The sequence below is a fragment of the Heptranchias perlo genome, chromosome 3 (assembly GCF_035084215.1).
Source record: "Heptranchias perlo isolate sHepPer1 chromosome 3, sHepPer1.hap1, whole genome shotgun sequence".
Lineage (NCBI taxonomy): Eukaryota > Metazoa > Chordata > Chondrichthyes > Hexanchiformes > Hexanchidae > Heptranchias > Heptranchias perlo.
Window position 1 is genome coordinate 139,833,107 of NC_090327.1, and position 14,717 is coordinate 139,847,823.

At 43.4% G+C, this 14,717-nt stretch overlaps 1 protein-coding gene across 1 annotated transcript; it reads left to right on the forward strand.

Moving 5' to 3' along the window:
- The first annotated feature begins 291 nt into the window (after positions 1–291).
- Positions 292–1,116, forward strand: LOC137308943 (probable G-protein coupled receptor 139). The gene has a single exon (XM_067977366.1). It carries the CDS (start codon positions 292–294, stop codon positions 1,114–1,116), a length of 825 nt encoding a protein of 274 aa, XP_067833467.1.
- Positions 1,117–14,717: the final 13,601 nt, after the last annotated feature.

Consider the following 14,717-nt stretch of genomic DNA (forward strand, 5'->3'; position numbering starts at 1 on the left):
TTCCTGTTTATTCACCCAGTGTCTTCATGCATGGACTTCTCAAATCATTACTGACATTTGACTTCAAACTTTATCTGTATCATAAAGTTCTGTCACCCTGGATTCCATCACGGGTGTATTGAGAAGTCAGTAAATTACACCCACTGATCCACCGCACTGTTATTTCTGCTTCCAACCTGATGTATAATTTCCCTGTTTTTCCCCTTCCTGACAGTGAATTTAGTAACGATTGTGATCCTATCTCGGGGAAAGTGCGGTCTCTCCAAATGTGTCACTCGTTACCTGGTGGGAATGGCAGCGGCGGATCTACTGGTCGTTATCACCGATCTGATACTCAGGCAGATTCCCATTCTTTATTATTTTAAGTTTCATTTTCTGTTCGATATTCCCGTGTGTAATATCCACGCCGTCCTGCTCTATGCAGCCACAGACTGTTCCGTCTGGTTCACTGTCGCTTTCACCTTCGATCGATTTGTGGCCATTTGTTGCCAGAAGCTGAAAACTAAATATTGCACCGAGAGAACGGCGGCTGTGGTTATTGGGATCGTGACTGTGTTGTTCAGTCTAAAGAACATTTTCTGGTACTTTATGTTTACCAGCAGATATATACTTCAGAAAGTACCCTGGTTCTGTGTTATTACCATCAGTGTTATGCTTTCACCAGTATGGACAGCAATTGAATGCCTCCATTACATTCTTACCCCGTGTGTACCATTTATTCTGATTCTGATGCTCAATGCTTTAACTGTCAGACACATTTTAGTGACTATCAGAATTCGCAAGAGACTCCGGGTCCAGAGCAGTGGGGAGAGTGACAGCGATCCAGAGACAAAGAACAGAAGAAAATCCATCACTTTACTTTTAGTGATATCGGGGAATTTTATCCTTCTGTGGGCTCTGCTCGTGGTGTGTACAATGTATTCTCGAATTGTTATACTGAACATGCTCGATAATGATCAAATGTTACTCATCATACAAGAACTTGGGTTCATGCTTCAGCTCCTGAGTTGCTGCACAAACACTTCGATTTATGGCGTGACCCAGAGTAAGTTTCGAGAGGAGTTAAAGAATGGGCTGAAATATCCCTTCACTCTCATTTCTAAGATCATTAAATAATGGGGAGAACGGAAGATTTTCGTCCCCAGATCTCAATCTTGTGCCACACGTTATCCGAGCCCATCTCCGCTCAGTCTCTGTAATCGTGTTGTTTTGAAGCAAAGCAGAGATTATTGAATTATTTTTCCACTTTATGCAAGGAGTAAACTTAGAGCAGCTACCGATTGTGGGGAATCGTTGACTGTAATCATACATTTAGAATAAAATTAAAGAAATATGGACCATCCCCATGACAACTGTTCCACTGTTGGCGATTTATTACTGTTCAGTATTCCTGGGCCTCGGCTGGACGGACAATACCTGGAAAAACAGACACCACCAATCGGTAATCCCGCGGGGGCCCCTTTCCACAGGCTCTCCCTGGGGCAGTTTACTGTCTCCTGTAACCCTACTGCTAAAATTCAGGTTCTTTATAGTTTCACCGACTTCATGAGTTGTATCTGAGGAGCAACTTACTCCCGCCGATGGATACTATTCACATTACAATGGACACCTGTATAAAACAACAATATCACTGCTGGTGGATAATATCTGATGTAAGAGGTTAAAGTTACAGGCAGGAATCACCACGCACATTACAGGCCAAAGTCTCATAAACCAGGATCAGTTACAATCTATGGGACCTATCGCCCAGTCATAAATTACAGCCCCTTGACTCAACAACAAGGTCAATTTGCAGTTGTTGGCAGCAATGTCACAGTAAAAAATAACAAAAAGCATCAATTTCAGGAACGAAAGCATTAACTCTTTACAAGAATATGAGCATTTTTCGGAGCGAGAAGATAGAGTGTCAGCGATGTCAGCCACAATCTGAGAACACGACAGACATTCGTCTAATTAACAGGATACAGTTAGAGTTAACAGCCAGAGTAACCGAGGAATTAATTACATCATAGTAACATAGTAAAATAGCAACACAGTAACAAAGATACATAGTAACACATTAACATTGTAACATAGTAAAATAGCAACACAGCAACAACGGTACAAAGTAACAAAGTAACATAGTAAAATAGCAACACAGCAACAACGGTACAAAGTAACATAGTAACATAGTAAAATAGCAACACAGCAACAACGGTACAAAGTAACATAGTAAAATAGCAACACAGCAACAACGGTACAAAGTAACATAGTAACATAGTAAAATAGCAACACAGTAACACAGTAACAACGGTACAAAGTAACAAAGTAACATAGTAAAATAGCAACACAGCAACAACGGTACAAAGTAACAAAGTAACATAGTAAAATAGCAACACAGCAACAACGGTACAAAGTAACATAGTAACATAGTAAAATAGCAACACAGTAACACAGTAACAACGGTACAAAGTAACATAGTAACATAGCAACACAGTAACACAGTAACAACGGTACAGAGTAACACAGTAACAGTAACATAGTAAAATAGCAACACAGCAACAACGGTACAAAGTAACACAGTAACAGTAACATCGTAAAATAGCAACACAGCAACAACGGTACAAAGTAACACAGTAACAGTAACATAGTAAAATAGCAACACAGCAACAACGGTACAAAGTAACATAGTAACATAGTAAAATAGCAACACAGTAAAAAAGCAACACAGTAACAACGGTACATAGTAACACAGTAACATAGCAACACAGTAACACAGTAAGAAACATGCATAGTAACACAGTAACACTGTAACATAACAACTCAGTAACACAGTAATAAAGATACATAGTAACACAGTAACACTGTAACATAACAACTCAGTAACACAGTAATAAAGATACATAGTAACACAGTAACACTGTAACATAACAACTCAGCAACACAGTAACAAAGATACATAGTAACATAGCAACATAGTAACGCAGTAACAGTGTCAGTCGGAGACGACCTTCGGCCCACCTCCCCTCTCTTTCTATTGGTGCATTTCCAATATCCCTGAATCCCATTTGTTAACAATGACCTGTTTAGTTCCTTCTCAAAACTGATTTTGTTTTCTTGTTATATCCCAGTCCTGTCGCAATCTGTTTCACTTACTTAACACCCTGCTATTGAAGAAATCCCCCTGCATTCCCAATTTTGTTTTGTTTTTCTTAATATTTAAGTATGGCCCTTATGTTTTAAATTCTCAACACAACAGTAAAGCTCACTGGGCTCAAATTCATCCAAACTTTTGATAATTTTGAACACTTCTCTCATATCCCCCCACAGTCTTCTCTTTTCATGGGAGAAAAGACCCAAGATGTTCAACCCTTCCTCGTGCATCATTACCTTAAATGGGATTAATCGTGTCGCCCTTCAGTGAACCCCCTCCCAAAACTGAATACCCTTTTCAAAATGAGACCAGAACTGCACGCAGCACTGGAGGTGTGGTCTCATCAGGGCGAAATATAGTTTAAAAATGATCGCTCTTGATTTATACGTTACATCTATTGGTACACTTTCCAAAGTTCTACTTGCTTTTATAACAGTCTGTTCACAATTGTATTGCTATCTAACCTACTCTGTACATTCCCATTGATGCACAATCGATATTAACTTTCCCTCTGCCATCTCTCATAACCTAATGACCATACTTACTGAATCATACCTACCACTCAACGTCCCAAGCTTCTAAGTGGGAACAAAGTGGTAAACAGTCGGGTGGGAGTGGGCCTCGGAGTCTTCAGCATTGACTATGGATCCCATGAAAGCTCATGACTTCAGGTCAAACCTGGTTAGGGAAAGTTCCTGCTGATTACCACCTACCACCGTCCCTCATCCCATGAATCAGCACTCCTCCATGTTGAACACTACTTGGAGGAAGCACTGAGGTAGCAAGGACACAGCACATACTCTGCGTCAGGGACTTCAATGTCCATCCTCGAGCTGGCCGAGTCCTTAAGGACATTGCTGCCAGACTGGGCTTGCGGCAGCTGGTGAGAGAACGAACACTATGGAATAATCTACTTCACATAATCCTCACCAATCCACCTGTCGCAGATGCATCTGCCCATGACATTTTTGTCAGGAGTGCCCACTGCACAATCCTCGTGGAGACCAAATCCATCTTCACATTGAGGACACCCTCCATCTTATCGTGTGGAGCTACCACCAGCTGAATGGGAAAGGTTAAGAACAGATCTAGCAGCTCAAAACTGACCATCAGTGAGACGCTGTGGGCCATTAGCAGCAGTGAAATTGTATTCCACCACAATCTGCAACCTCATGGCCCAGCAGAGACCTCACTCTTCCATCACCATCAAGCCAGATGACCACTCCTGGTTCAATGAACTGTGTAAAAGGGCATGTAGGAAGCAGAAACAGGCGTACCTCAAAATGAGGTGCCAACCTGGTGAAACTACAACACAGGACTACATGTAAAAGAGAAAAGCATCACGCTATAGACAGATCTAAGATATCTGACAAATGATGGATCAGGTCAAAGCTCTGCAGATCTGCCACATCCAGTCACGAATGGTGGTGGACAATTAAGCAGCTAACTGGAGGTCGAGGCTCCATGAACATTCCCATCTGCAATGATAGTGTAGCCCAGCATGTGAGTGCAAATGATAAGCCGTTAGCGTTTGTATCCATCTACAGCCAGACGTGCCAAGTGAATGAGCCTATTCATCCTCCTCCTGAGGTCCTCTCTATCGCAGAAACCAGTCTTCAGCAACTCAATTCATTCCACGTGATATTAAGAAACGACTGAGTGCACTGGACACAGAACGTCTATGGGTCCGGATGGCCTGTCCACAAAAAGCAGGACAAATAAAACCCGGCCAATTACCGCCCCATCAGCCTAGTCGCAATCAGTAAAATGATGGAAGGAGCCATAAACAATGCTATTAAGTATAAATGCTATTAATGCATCAGTTTAGGACAAATGCATCAAATCAAATGTTCACCCTGCACGGAGAGAGACAAAACCAAGAGAAAAAGGCAGAAGGGAATACAGAAATCAAAGCTAAATAAAGGAGATAGAAATACTTCCCATCCTTGATGCCTCACTATTCCATCCCCAATCCTTCGATGGTGGGTATAAAATTTCAGTGAAAATCAATGCGAGAATCGACCCAAAGACTAAACTAAATAACTGAAACGAGGGAGCGAACAGGAACCTTTAGATTTTCAGTCTAACGTTCGCCCAAATGAGCTATTCCGGACCCACGGTAAAATGGGCTTTGTGTATTGGAAGAAAATATAACCCCCGGAGGAATTGCCCCTCCCTGAAATTCCGCACAGTTCGTAAATAAACATCACACTCATATATACACACTCACAGTTCATATATAAACATCACACTCATATATACACACCCACAGTTCATATATAAACATCACACTCATATATACACACCCACAGTTCATAAATAAACATCACACTCATATATACACACCCACAGTTCATATATAAACATCACACTCATATATACACACCCACAGTTCATATATAAACATCACACTCATATATACACACCCACAGTTCATATATAAACATCACACTCATATATACACACCCACAGTTCATATATAAACATCACACTCATATATACACACCCACAGTTCATATATAAACATCACACTCATATATACACACCCACAGTTCATATATAAACATCACACTCATATATACACACCCACAGTTCATATATAAACATCACACTCATATATACACACCCACAGTTCATATATAAACATCACACTCATATATACACACCCACAGTTCATATATAAACATCACACTCATATATACACACCCACAGTTCATATATAAACATCACACTCATATATACACACCCACAGTTCATATATAAACATCACACTCATATATACACACCCACAGTTCATATATAAACATCACACTCATATATACACACCCACAGTTCATATATAAACATCACACTCATATATACACACCCACAGTTCATATATAAACATCACACTCATATATACACTTTCTGAAAGGGGTTTTTACTGTTTCTCGGGCTTATTATAGGTCAGCCAGTTATGTTTTTCCTGAGCTGCCCTGCCCGCAGTGCGGTTGCGAATCACTTTCCCCTTCCTGATTCTGAGCTGAGGACTTATTGGGCGGTAACAAGGACAGGCGAACAGACCAGTGGATTGGTACAAGGAAAACCAATGTTTATTAATGAGAAAACTAAAACTACAAGATAAACAGTATTATACAGAAGATAAAAGAAATCGCTATGGATGCAATACAGTCTTACACTTAACGGGTGGAAGAAACGGACACATCGAGGGAAAAGTCTAAAATCACAATTTTAGCAATACCCCTTTAACTCCCACCCTTACACCTAGCGAGGTTGTCTTGTGGCGGCCAGAAAATTAATGCTCACCGGTGAAACAGATGAAAAGGACTGGCCCCTGTGCCCTGCTGCTGCCGTCGACATGTGGTTGCGATGTTTACTGGACGGCCTTCCTTCTTAGTTGCTAGCAGGCAGACAGGACACTGGGCCAAGAGGCGAAGAGAAGAGAGAGAGAGATTCTGGGAAGCCCCAGTTATATCCTCCCGGTATCAGGTTTTTTTTCGTGCCTCATCAGCTTGCTCCATTGTTCGATTTGAGCACGAAAACGTAAGACAAAGGACCCCAATCTCTGTTCCCTTTACATTAATGGCCGGTATCTGTACTGATGAGTTCCATAACTGCTTTCCATTGTTCCTGAATGTTCCTTGATGGTTCACCTTAGGTGGGATTACTTCTGAAGGCTTGCCTCAGGGCGTGAATGCAACTGCTTGTCTCCCTGCATTGTTCAAAAAAAAAATCCCTGTCTGCCCTTGTGGAAAGGTGTCCAGTTTCAAATGCTGCAGGCCTTTGGCCATGTGTCTGACTGCAGCCATTTTGAGAGACCCTGGCTTGTTTAGAACACAATCACACCAGGGTTATTTTTTTAATAACGCCAATAAATCTTCGGGGGTGGGGGAACATGTGAAATTTTGCGAATCCCTTCACTCCCCCCTGTGGATACTTAAACTTGCTTGAAGTGTCCATGCAAGGTGACCGTCGCAAACAACCCTCCCCTTTATTTACCTATCCCTAATCCCTCGACACATACATTCCCTTACTTGGAGAGAGCCCCAGTGTATGGCAGGCATTCAGATAGAAAACAAGGTTGAATTACAACAATCCCAGCACGGAGGGGTCCAAATACCCCTGCACCACTTGGGATGAAACAGTATTTCGCATACTATACAACACAACGATGAACAATCTTTATTCAAAACAACATCAAAACGAAAACTTACTTTATTGAAAACAACAAACGGAAGGGACCATCTTTATTAAAATAATGAAACAGGCTGCCATCACTCGCAAGGGATGCGTCCCCGAACTCACGCGGGTGTTTCGTCTACCCGAGCATACTGGTCCTTCCATACCCTTTGTGTTCTAACTACTACCTCGAGACCCCTTTTCCTACACTGGACACAAACCAGGTAGAGGACGATCCCGAGCTGACAGATTACTAGTACGTGCGATGCCAGACAAATCCAGGAGGGGAACTGTATATTCTCAAAGATGTCCCACCAGAGTGGGGTCGTAATACTCAGAATATCGGCCCCTATCTGGACAGTCTTCTGTTCCAGTGTGTAAAAGTGTTTTTGGGACACCCCTACTGCTTTTAATAATTTAACGAGGTGTTCTGGGAGAGGGGGAATCTGGTAGCCGAAGTGGGCTACATACTTTTGGAGGTTGGTGAAATTCTCTTTCACAGTGAGGTGAACAGTGGATGGTTCAGGGATGGGGACAATTCGTATCTGTGCCACTTGAACTTCTGCCTCGGGTTTAAAGCAGAAACTGCTGTCACTCACCGCGCACCAGCTGTGCTGACCATGCTGGTAGTGAGACGCTGCTGTGGTGACGCAATATGTCCCACCTCCTATATACGTCACCTGTGGGAGAACACGGCCTTGTGCCATGGCTTCCATGGTGCAGTTTATAGGCTTCGCGTCAGCAGCTCTGAACCCGCACTGCGGTTTTGAATCGGCGTTCAAGGGCTGGGGACACAGGATTATGTGTGATCCCCGGCTCTGGTACCCCGAGAGGTCAGTCCCTGTCATCGCATGCTCCCACTTTATAACGTAGGGCGGGACCGCTGTGAAACGAACGTGTGCACCCCCCTGAATGACACCAATGTTCTCCACCCTGTACACCGGCACGGGTCGGGCCGTCCCGCCCATGACTGGCATCCTTACAACTATCCCTATGATTGGAATACCCACAGTCCACTGGGACTGGGTAGGTCTCAGAAGCTGGGCGGAGCTGGCACGGACTTAATGTATTCTCAAAAGGGTGGAGGGCTGCGAGGTGTTTGTTGCTGCTCCAGGAGGGGACTAAACCTTGCTTTAAATCCTCCAGATTGCTGCAGGCCTCGCCCAGCAACCATGCCCCATACAGCACGCACACTTCATTCTGCGCCGCCTGGTCTGACACATTTCGACCCTCCCTAATGAGCGCATTCACCGTCTCTGCATGCTTTTCCAGCTCCGCTATGATCTCCTTTATGTGGAGAGTCATGGCCTGATCTTCGTGCAGTTCCGAACCCACCACCTTATTCACATCGATTAATATTTTCTTTAATTGCGTTTTTAAACCATTAATCTGGGTCTGCAGCTCAATGTCATCTAAGCTGTTGATGACAGAAGACCCCGTGTTAAAACCAGTTAATTGTAAACAATTTTACAACACCAAGTTATAGTCCAGCAATTTCAAAAATAAAATTGCTGGACTATAACTTGGTGTTGTAAAATTGTTTACAAGTGTCAACCCCAGTCCATCACCGGCATCTCCACATCATGAAAACCAGTTAAGATATCGTTAAAAGCACCCCTTCTTTGTCTCCCAATCCCGTCCAAAAGCTCGTGGGTGTATAGTCTGGTACTGAAAACGTCTGAAAAATCAAACTGATAAAATTTACGGAACATCTCTTTTAAGAGGGCTTGATACAACTGCGCGGTCTCTGTGGGGCACCACGCGGGTAGGTGTACCTCGGTGAGATTTAAAATCACGGAGGCTACCGCGTAGTGCCCCCCTTGATACAGCACCTGGTCTGCAGGTACTAGCACCAAGCCGTTCCCTGGTCCCTTGGTGGTGGTGGGGCATCTCTCTACTATCATACGTGATGTTGCGATCGTGGGCAGGGGCTGTCGGGGGCGGGTTACTAATTCAGTGGCATTAACCGAGATTGGGGAGTATGGGATCGCGCATGCGCCCAGGCGCGATTCCCAGTCCATCCCCCTCCCATCATCTTGCCACTGGCTGCGGAAAATGATGGAAATGCCTGTGGGGCAGACCTTCTCTGAACCCCACATACAGACATAGATCCCCTGATCCGGTTCCCACCATTTGTCCCAGCACACACTGAACCCTCCCTGGGTCCCTGTGATGGTCCTGTGGGTGTTATTCCCTAACCTCTCCCACTCTACCCTGGGGTTCACCATATCCTGACTTAATTTTCTAAGCCACCACCACCTATCCAGAGGAACGTTGCCTTTACATGACAAACATATTCCTTTTCCCACGGTGACGCTATTCCTTGGGGTGACAATTCGTATCCTCGGGCACTGGAGGGAGGTCTCCCCATATGAGAAACCGGTCTGGCTCGAGTACTGGGTTGAATTTGACCCCAACCATCCGGGCCAGCTCCCCTCGTGAGTGGACAAGGCGATTTCATCCGCCTCGCGTAGGCCACTCCCATCGTGGGCTAGGGGCGCCGTTTTTCCAGAGCATCCGAAGATGTGGTGGTCCTCGGTGTCGCCCCTTCTCGCGAGGCTCAGCCCAGACAGGGCGAGCAGGATCACACCTCCGAACATTCCCTTTAATTCCCTGTAAAAGATAAAGAACATCTGGCCGGGCTCCCTATCGGCTTCCTGGCTCGGGTGAAGTGTGAGCGGGTCCCTCGACCTCGGCTCACGTAGACAACACTGGAACGGTTCCATCTTAAAATTACACTACGGTTCCACACCTTATAATTAACCTAAACATCTTAACTTAAAACTACAAACTTAACTGCTAAAGTTATATACATCCGCCGCCCGTCTCCGAGCGGCCAGCTCAGATTCTGTCAGGACTGCTGCAGGCTGCTCCCTGCGGCGTGGCTGTACTGACCTTTACTTCTGGTCCCTCACAGCCCGCGACTGATGGCTGAGGACCTTTGTCTTTCGACTTAACTTGAAGTCACACCAGGGTTTCTTTAATAACTCCAATAAATCTTCGGGGGGGTGCGGGGACATGTGAAATTTTGCGAATCCCTTCAATCGTTCCTTGATTTTAAGTTGTTGAACTGTGCTAAAATGTCTCATGTGGACAGACAACTGGTCTTAACTGACGTCCAGTTCTCAGACACATTGTTTCTCTTAGGTCAGATGTCTGCCGCGTTTAAACAATTCCCGGGGGAACATTTACTTCCTTTGGCCCTCATGGATTACATGGGGCCTTCTGCGGTCACACAGAGAATGGAAGATTCCATGGTGACCAGGTTTACAGATGATTCGGACACTGAACGCGGTGCCATGCAATATTTTAAATTCTCAGGAGACTGGACGGAGACGTCAAGGCGATGAATGGATTAGGGACGGGCAGACCGGGGCTGAGCGCCAGCAAAGCAAATCCGGGTATCTCGACAGACGGCAAATTTGGGACAGGAATTATCTGCAATGAATTCCAGGAATGGCCAAAGAGAAATCAGGAGGTAGCGTAGAAACAGGAAATTTGTGATGACCCTTGACGACAGTAACCCTGAGGCAGAGGATGAATTTAATGATACAGATGAACAAATCATTTTGGTCACCAGGAGTTTTAATCCGGTGATGAAGGTGTTAGTTGTGGATTTTTTCAATTGTGTGGAGCTCGATAATGCATGTACTTCGACCGTTTCTGGGGTGGATTGGTTCACATGTTACCTTGATTCGCTCAGCAGTGAAGATTGGCACAAGGTTAAACAGTATAAGACTTCGAACTTTAGATTTGGCGATGACAACACCTTACGGTCACTCAAGTGTGTAGTCATACCATGTAAAATAGGTAGAGAAAGCCATGATATAAGCACAGGTGTAGTCTCGAGTGAGATACCCATGCTTTTGTGTAAACCTTCAATGAAACTGGCCATGGAGCATGATAAGGCGAATGATGACCCTCGTCCTATTGTAAGTGTTCCATTAGCACAGGACTTCAGTGAGGTCACGGCCATGGGTATAAAAGTGTGGGTCAAGGCCAGAAAAGTTTTCATCCTACATTTTATTGACCTGGCTACGAGATTTAGTAATTCTTCCCTGACACGGAGTAAGGAGAAGAAGGTTATTCTGGACCAAATTATGGAAAAATGGATCGGGACTGGACTTGGGACACCAGCCAAACTTTTGACCGATAATGGAGGTGAATTCGCTAATGCGGAGTTGAGAGAAAGATGTGAGAATATGAATATACTTGTCAAGACTACAGCGGCTGAGAGCCCTTTTAGCAATGGTCTTTGTGAAAGGAATCATGCTGTGATTGACAGCATGGGGCAGAACATTTTGGCTGATTGCACAGAGTGTAAATTGTCAACTGCCCTAACATGGGAAGTTCATGCAAAGAATTCTCTTCAGATGGTTGGAGGATATAATCCTGACCAACGAGTCCATGGGCACAATCCCAAACTACCTTCTGTGCTTTGGGATAATCCTCCTACTCTAGAAAGTACTACAATTAGTGCTATATTTTCTGAGCATTTGAATGCTATGCATGCAGGGAGACAGGCTTTTATCAAGGCTGAGGTATCAGAGAAAATTCGTAGAGCACTGAGGTATCATATTGGACCACCTGAGACAGAGTTCAGTTCAGGAGATTTGGGATAGTATAAAGGAGAGGGTCATAGAAAATGGAAAGGCCCTGGTAAGGTAATAAGTCGTGATTGTAAGTCTGTAATTATCCAACACAGCAATCAAACTGTTAAGGTTCATTCCTCACATTTAATTGGAATTAATTATAGAATCTCGGACTCTGAGCAGGTGAGAGCAGTAAACGAGGCACCTTGTACCTCAAATCTTCATGATGTTTTTGATGCAGGTCCTGAGGAACAGAGTGAGGTAGATCAAGGGCTGGACAGTAATAATGTGAGTGATCAAATACATGACCGAGCTGTCACATCCAAACTACAATTACCCAAAGTGGGGACACGGGTAATGAATGTTCCAGAAGGAACTGATGAATGGAGAGATGGTCAATTTTGGGACATGCAGGAAAAGCTAGTGTGAAGTTTAAATATTGGTTAAATGTTCAGGATGATGGCCAAGAAGCGATGTCCATGGATTAGCAGAATGTGGAGTGGAGAGTCTGGAAGTGCAGTACAAGTACTGAAAGGGGGTCTGACATTGAACATCACGTCAGAAAACAATCATGTACTAAAGAAAGAGCCTCAGATACTGCAAGAGGGAAATCTTGCAGTCGGAGTCCCGACAGACATAGAAGTAGAAGCTGGAGCTTAAATAGATCAGACACTGAAACAATTCCCACAGAACCATCACGTCATAAAACTAGAAGCAGAAATCCTTGTGACTGTGAAGTTTTGGTGGCTGCTAATAGACTTGAGGATAAAAGAATCAGGGAGGTGAAACAAAGGGAGATAGTTGGAAAGAATTTGGAATTTATTCTGAGGTAACAGTTAAGGGTCAACCAGCTTTGTCACATCGATGGGTTTGTACTGAAAATGTCCATGCAGCTGGGACTTAAAAGGCTAAAGCGAGGATGGCAGCCAGGGGTTTTGAGGAGAAACTGGGTGATCCAGATGTTCGCGTGGATTCTCCCACTGCTGGAAAGGTAATCTTAAAAATCATTTTGGCTCTTTTATCAATATTTTCATGGGAGTGCAGGTCAATTGACATAAAAGCCGCATTTATGCAGGTCGATACTTTTCAGAGAGAAGTGTTTCTGAAACCGCCTGAAGAAGCAGCAAATATGGAAGGAAAACTATGGAAACTATACAAATGCGTCCATGGCCTGAATGATGTTTCCAGGATATGGTATTTTTCGATGAGATCTGTTTTGCTGAGAATAAGTTGTGTTCAACTGAAATCAGATCCCACAATGTTTTATTTGCACCATAACGGAAACTCAGGCGTCTTCATGAGGCCTGTTGATGATTTCTTATGGGGAGGTACTGAGGAATTTGAGAAATTCATCATTAATAAAATTAGGGTAGAATTTAAAATTAGGAGTCAGGCCTGTGGGGCTTTTAAATATATTGGTTTAGATGTTGAGCAAAGTGGGTCTGGTGTAACTTTAAATCAACTGTCCTATTTAGAGTTACTCCCATCGTGGACAATCATCACAGAAAGATGATGTTACATCTAAAGAGACAGAGCAATTGCGAAGCTTGATTGGTCAGTTGAACTGGTTGTGCACTCAGACTAGACCAGATGTTAGTTTTGATGTGTTGAGTTAAGTACTTCAGTGAAACATCCCATAGTAGAGAATGTTTTAAGGGCAAATAAAACATTACGAAAATGAAATATAGAAAAAGACGCACTTAAATTCCCATCCTTAGAAGACGCAAAGAAAATGAAGCAAGTTATCTTTCGCGATGCTTCACATGTTAATCTTCCTGATGGGTATTCTGGTGCAGCTGGTTTCATTGTGTTTATGGGCGAGAATGGGAAATGTTGTCCTTTAGCTTGAGAAGCTATGAAAATAAAAAGGGTTGTTAAAAATACTCTGGCTGCTGAAACACTGGATCTTGTAGACACAGTGGATATGGGATTCGATTTGGTAAATATCTTGAGTGACATCCTGTGCAATGGGAGTACTGAAGATAGTATACCCAGTGAATGTTATGTAGAGAATCGTTCATTGTACGAAAAATGTGTATGAGAAAAGTTTACGGCTTGACCTTGCTGGCTTCAAACAAATGCTGGAGAGAATGGAAATCTCTAAAATTAAATGGTTAGATTCAAGCCATCAACTGTCGGATTGTTTTACGAAAAGAAATACATTTACGAAGAAATGATTAGGGGTCCTGGAGAAGGGTCGGCTCACAATGTAATAATTTGTATTGTACGATAATTTTTGTTTGTATTATACAAAACAAAAGACAGAAGGGAATCTGTTCATTAAAGACATGTGATTTGTACCAATTGATGTTAAGGTTCATATTCAGGTGCATGTAGCAATTGGGAACTCTCTTACTGTCATTTGGAAGGGAGCAAGCTTGGGAAGAAGGAGGCTTTTCGTTAAGGGGTGTATGGTGTGTACTGTGTACCTCGTAAATAAAAGCTTGTGAAAAACGGAAGGATTTGTTCCAGTATTCAATCCTTCACCACCTGGCTATTCGAATATAACAGTAGTAACCCTCTGATGTATCGGTCTGATATTCACCCTCTGATGTATCGGTCTGATATTCACCCTCTGATGTATCTGTCTGATATTCACCCTCTGATGTATCGGTCTGATATTCACCCTCTGATGTATCGGTCTGATATTCACCCTCTCATGTATCTGTCTGATATTCACCCTCTCATGTATCTGTCTGATATTCACCCTCTCATGTATCTGTCTGATATTCACCCTCTGATGTATCTGTCTGATATTCACCCTCTGATGTATCAGTCTGATATTCACCCTCTGATTTATCTGTCTGATATTC

Excerpts from the sequence above, each read along its gene's own strand:
- LOC137308943 (XM_067977366.1), top strand. The coding sequence starts at position 292 with ATGGCAGCGGCGGATCTACTGGTCGTTATCACCGATCTGATACTCAGG.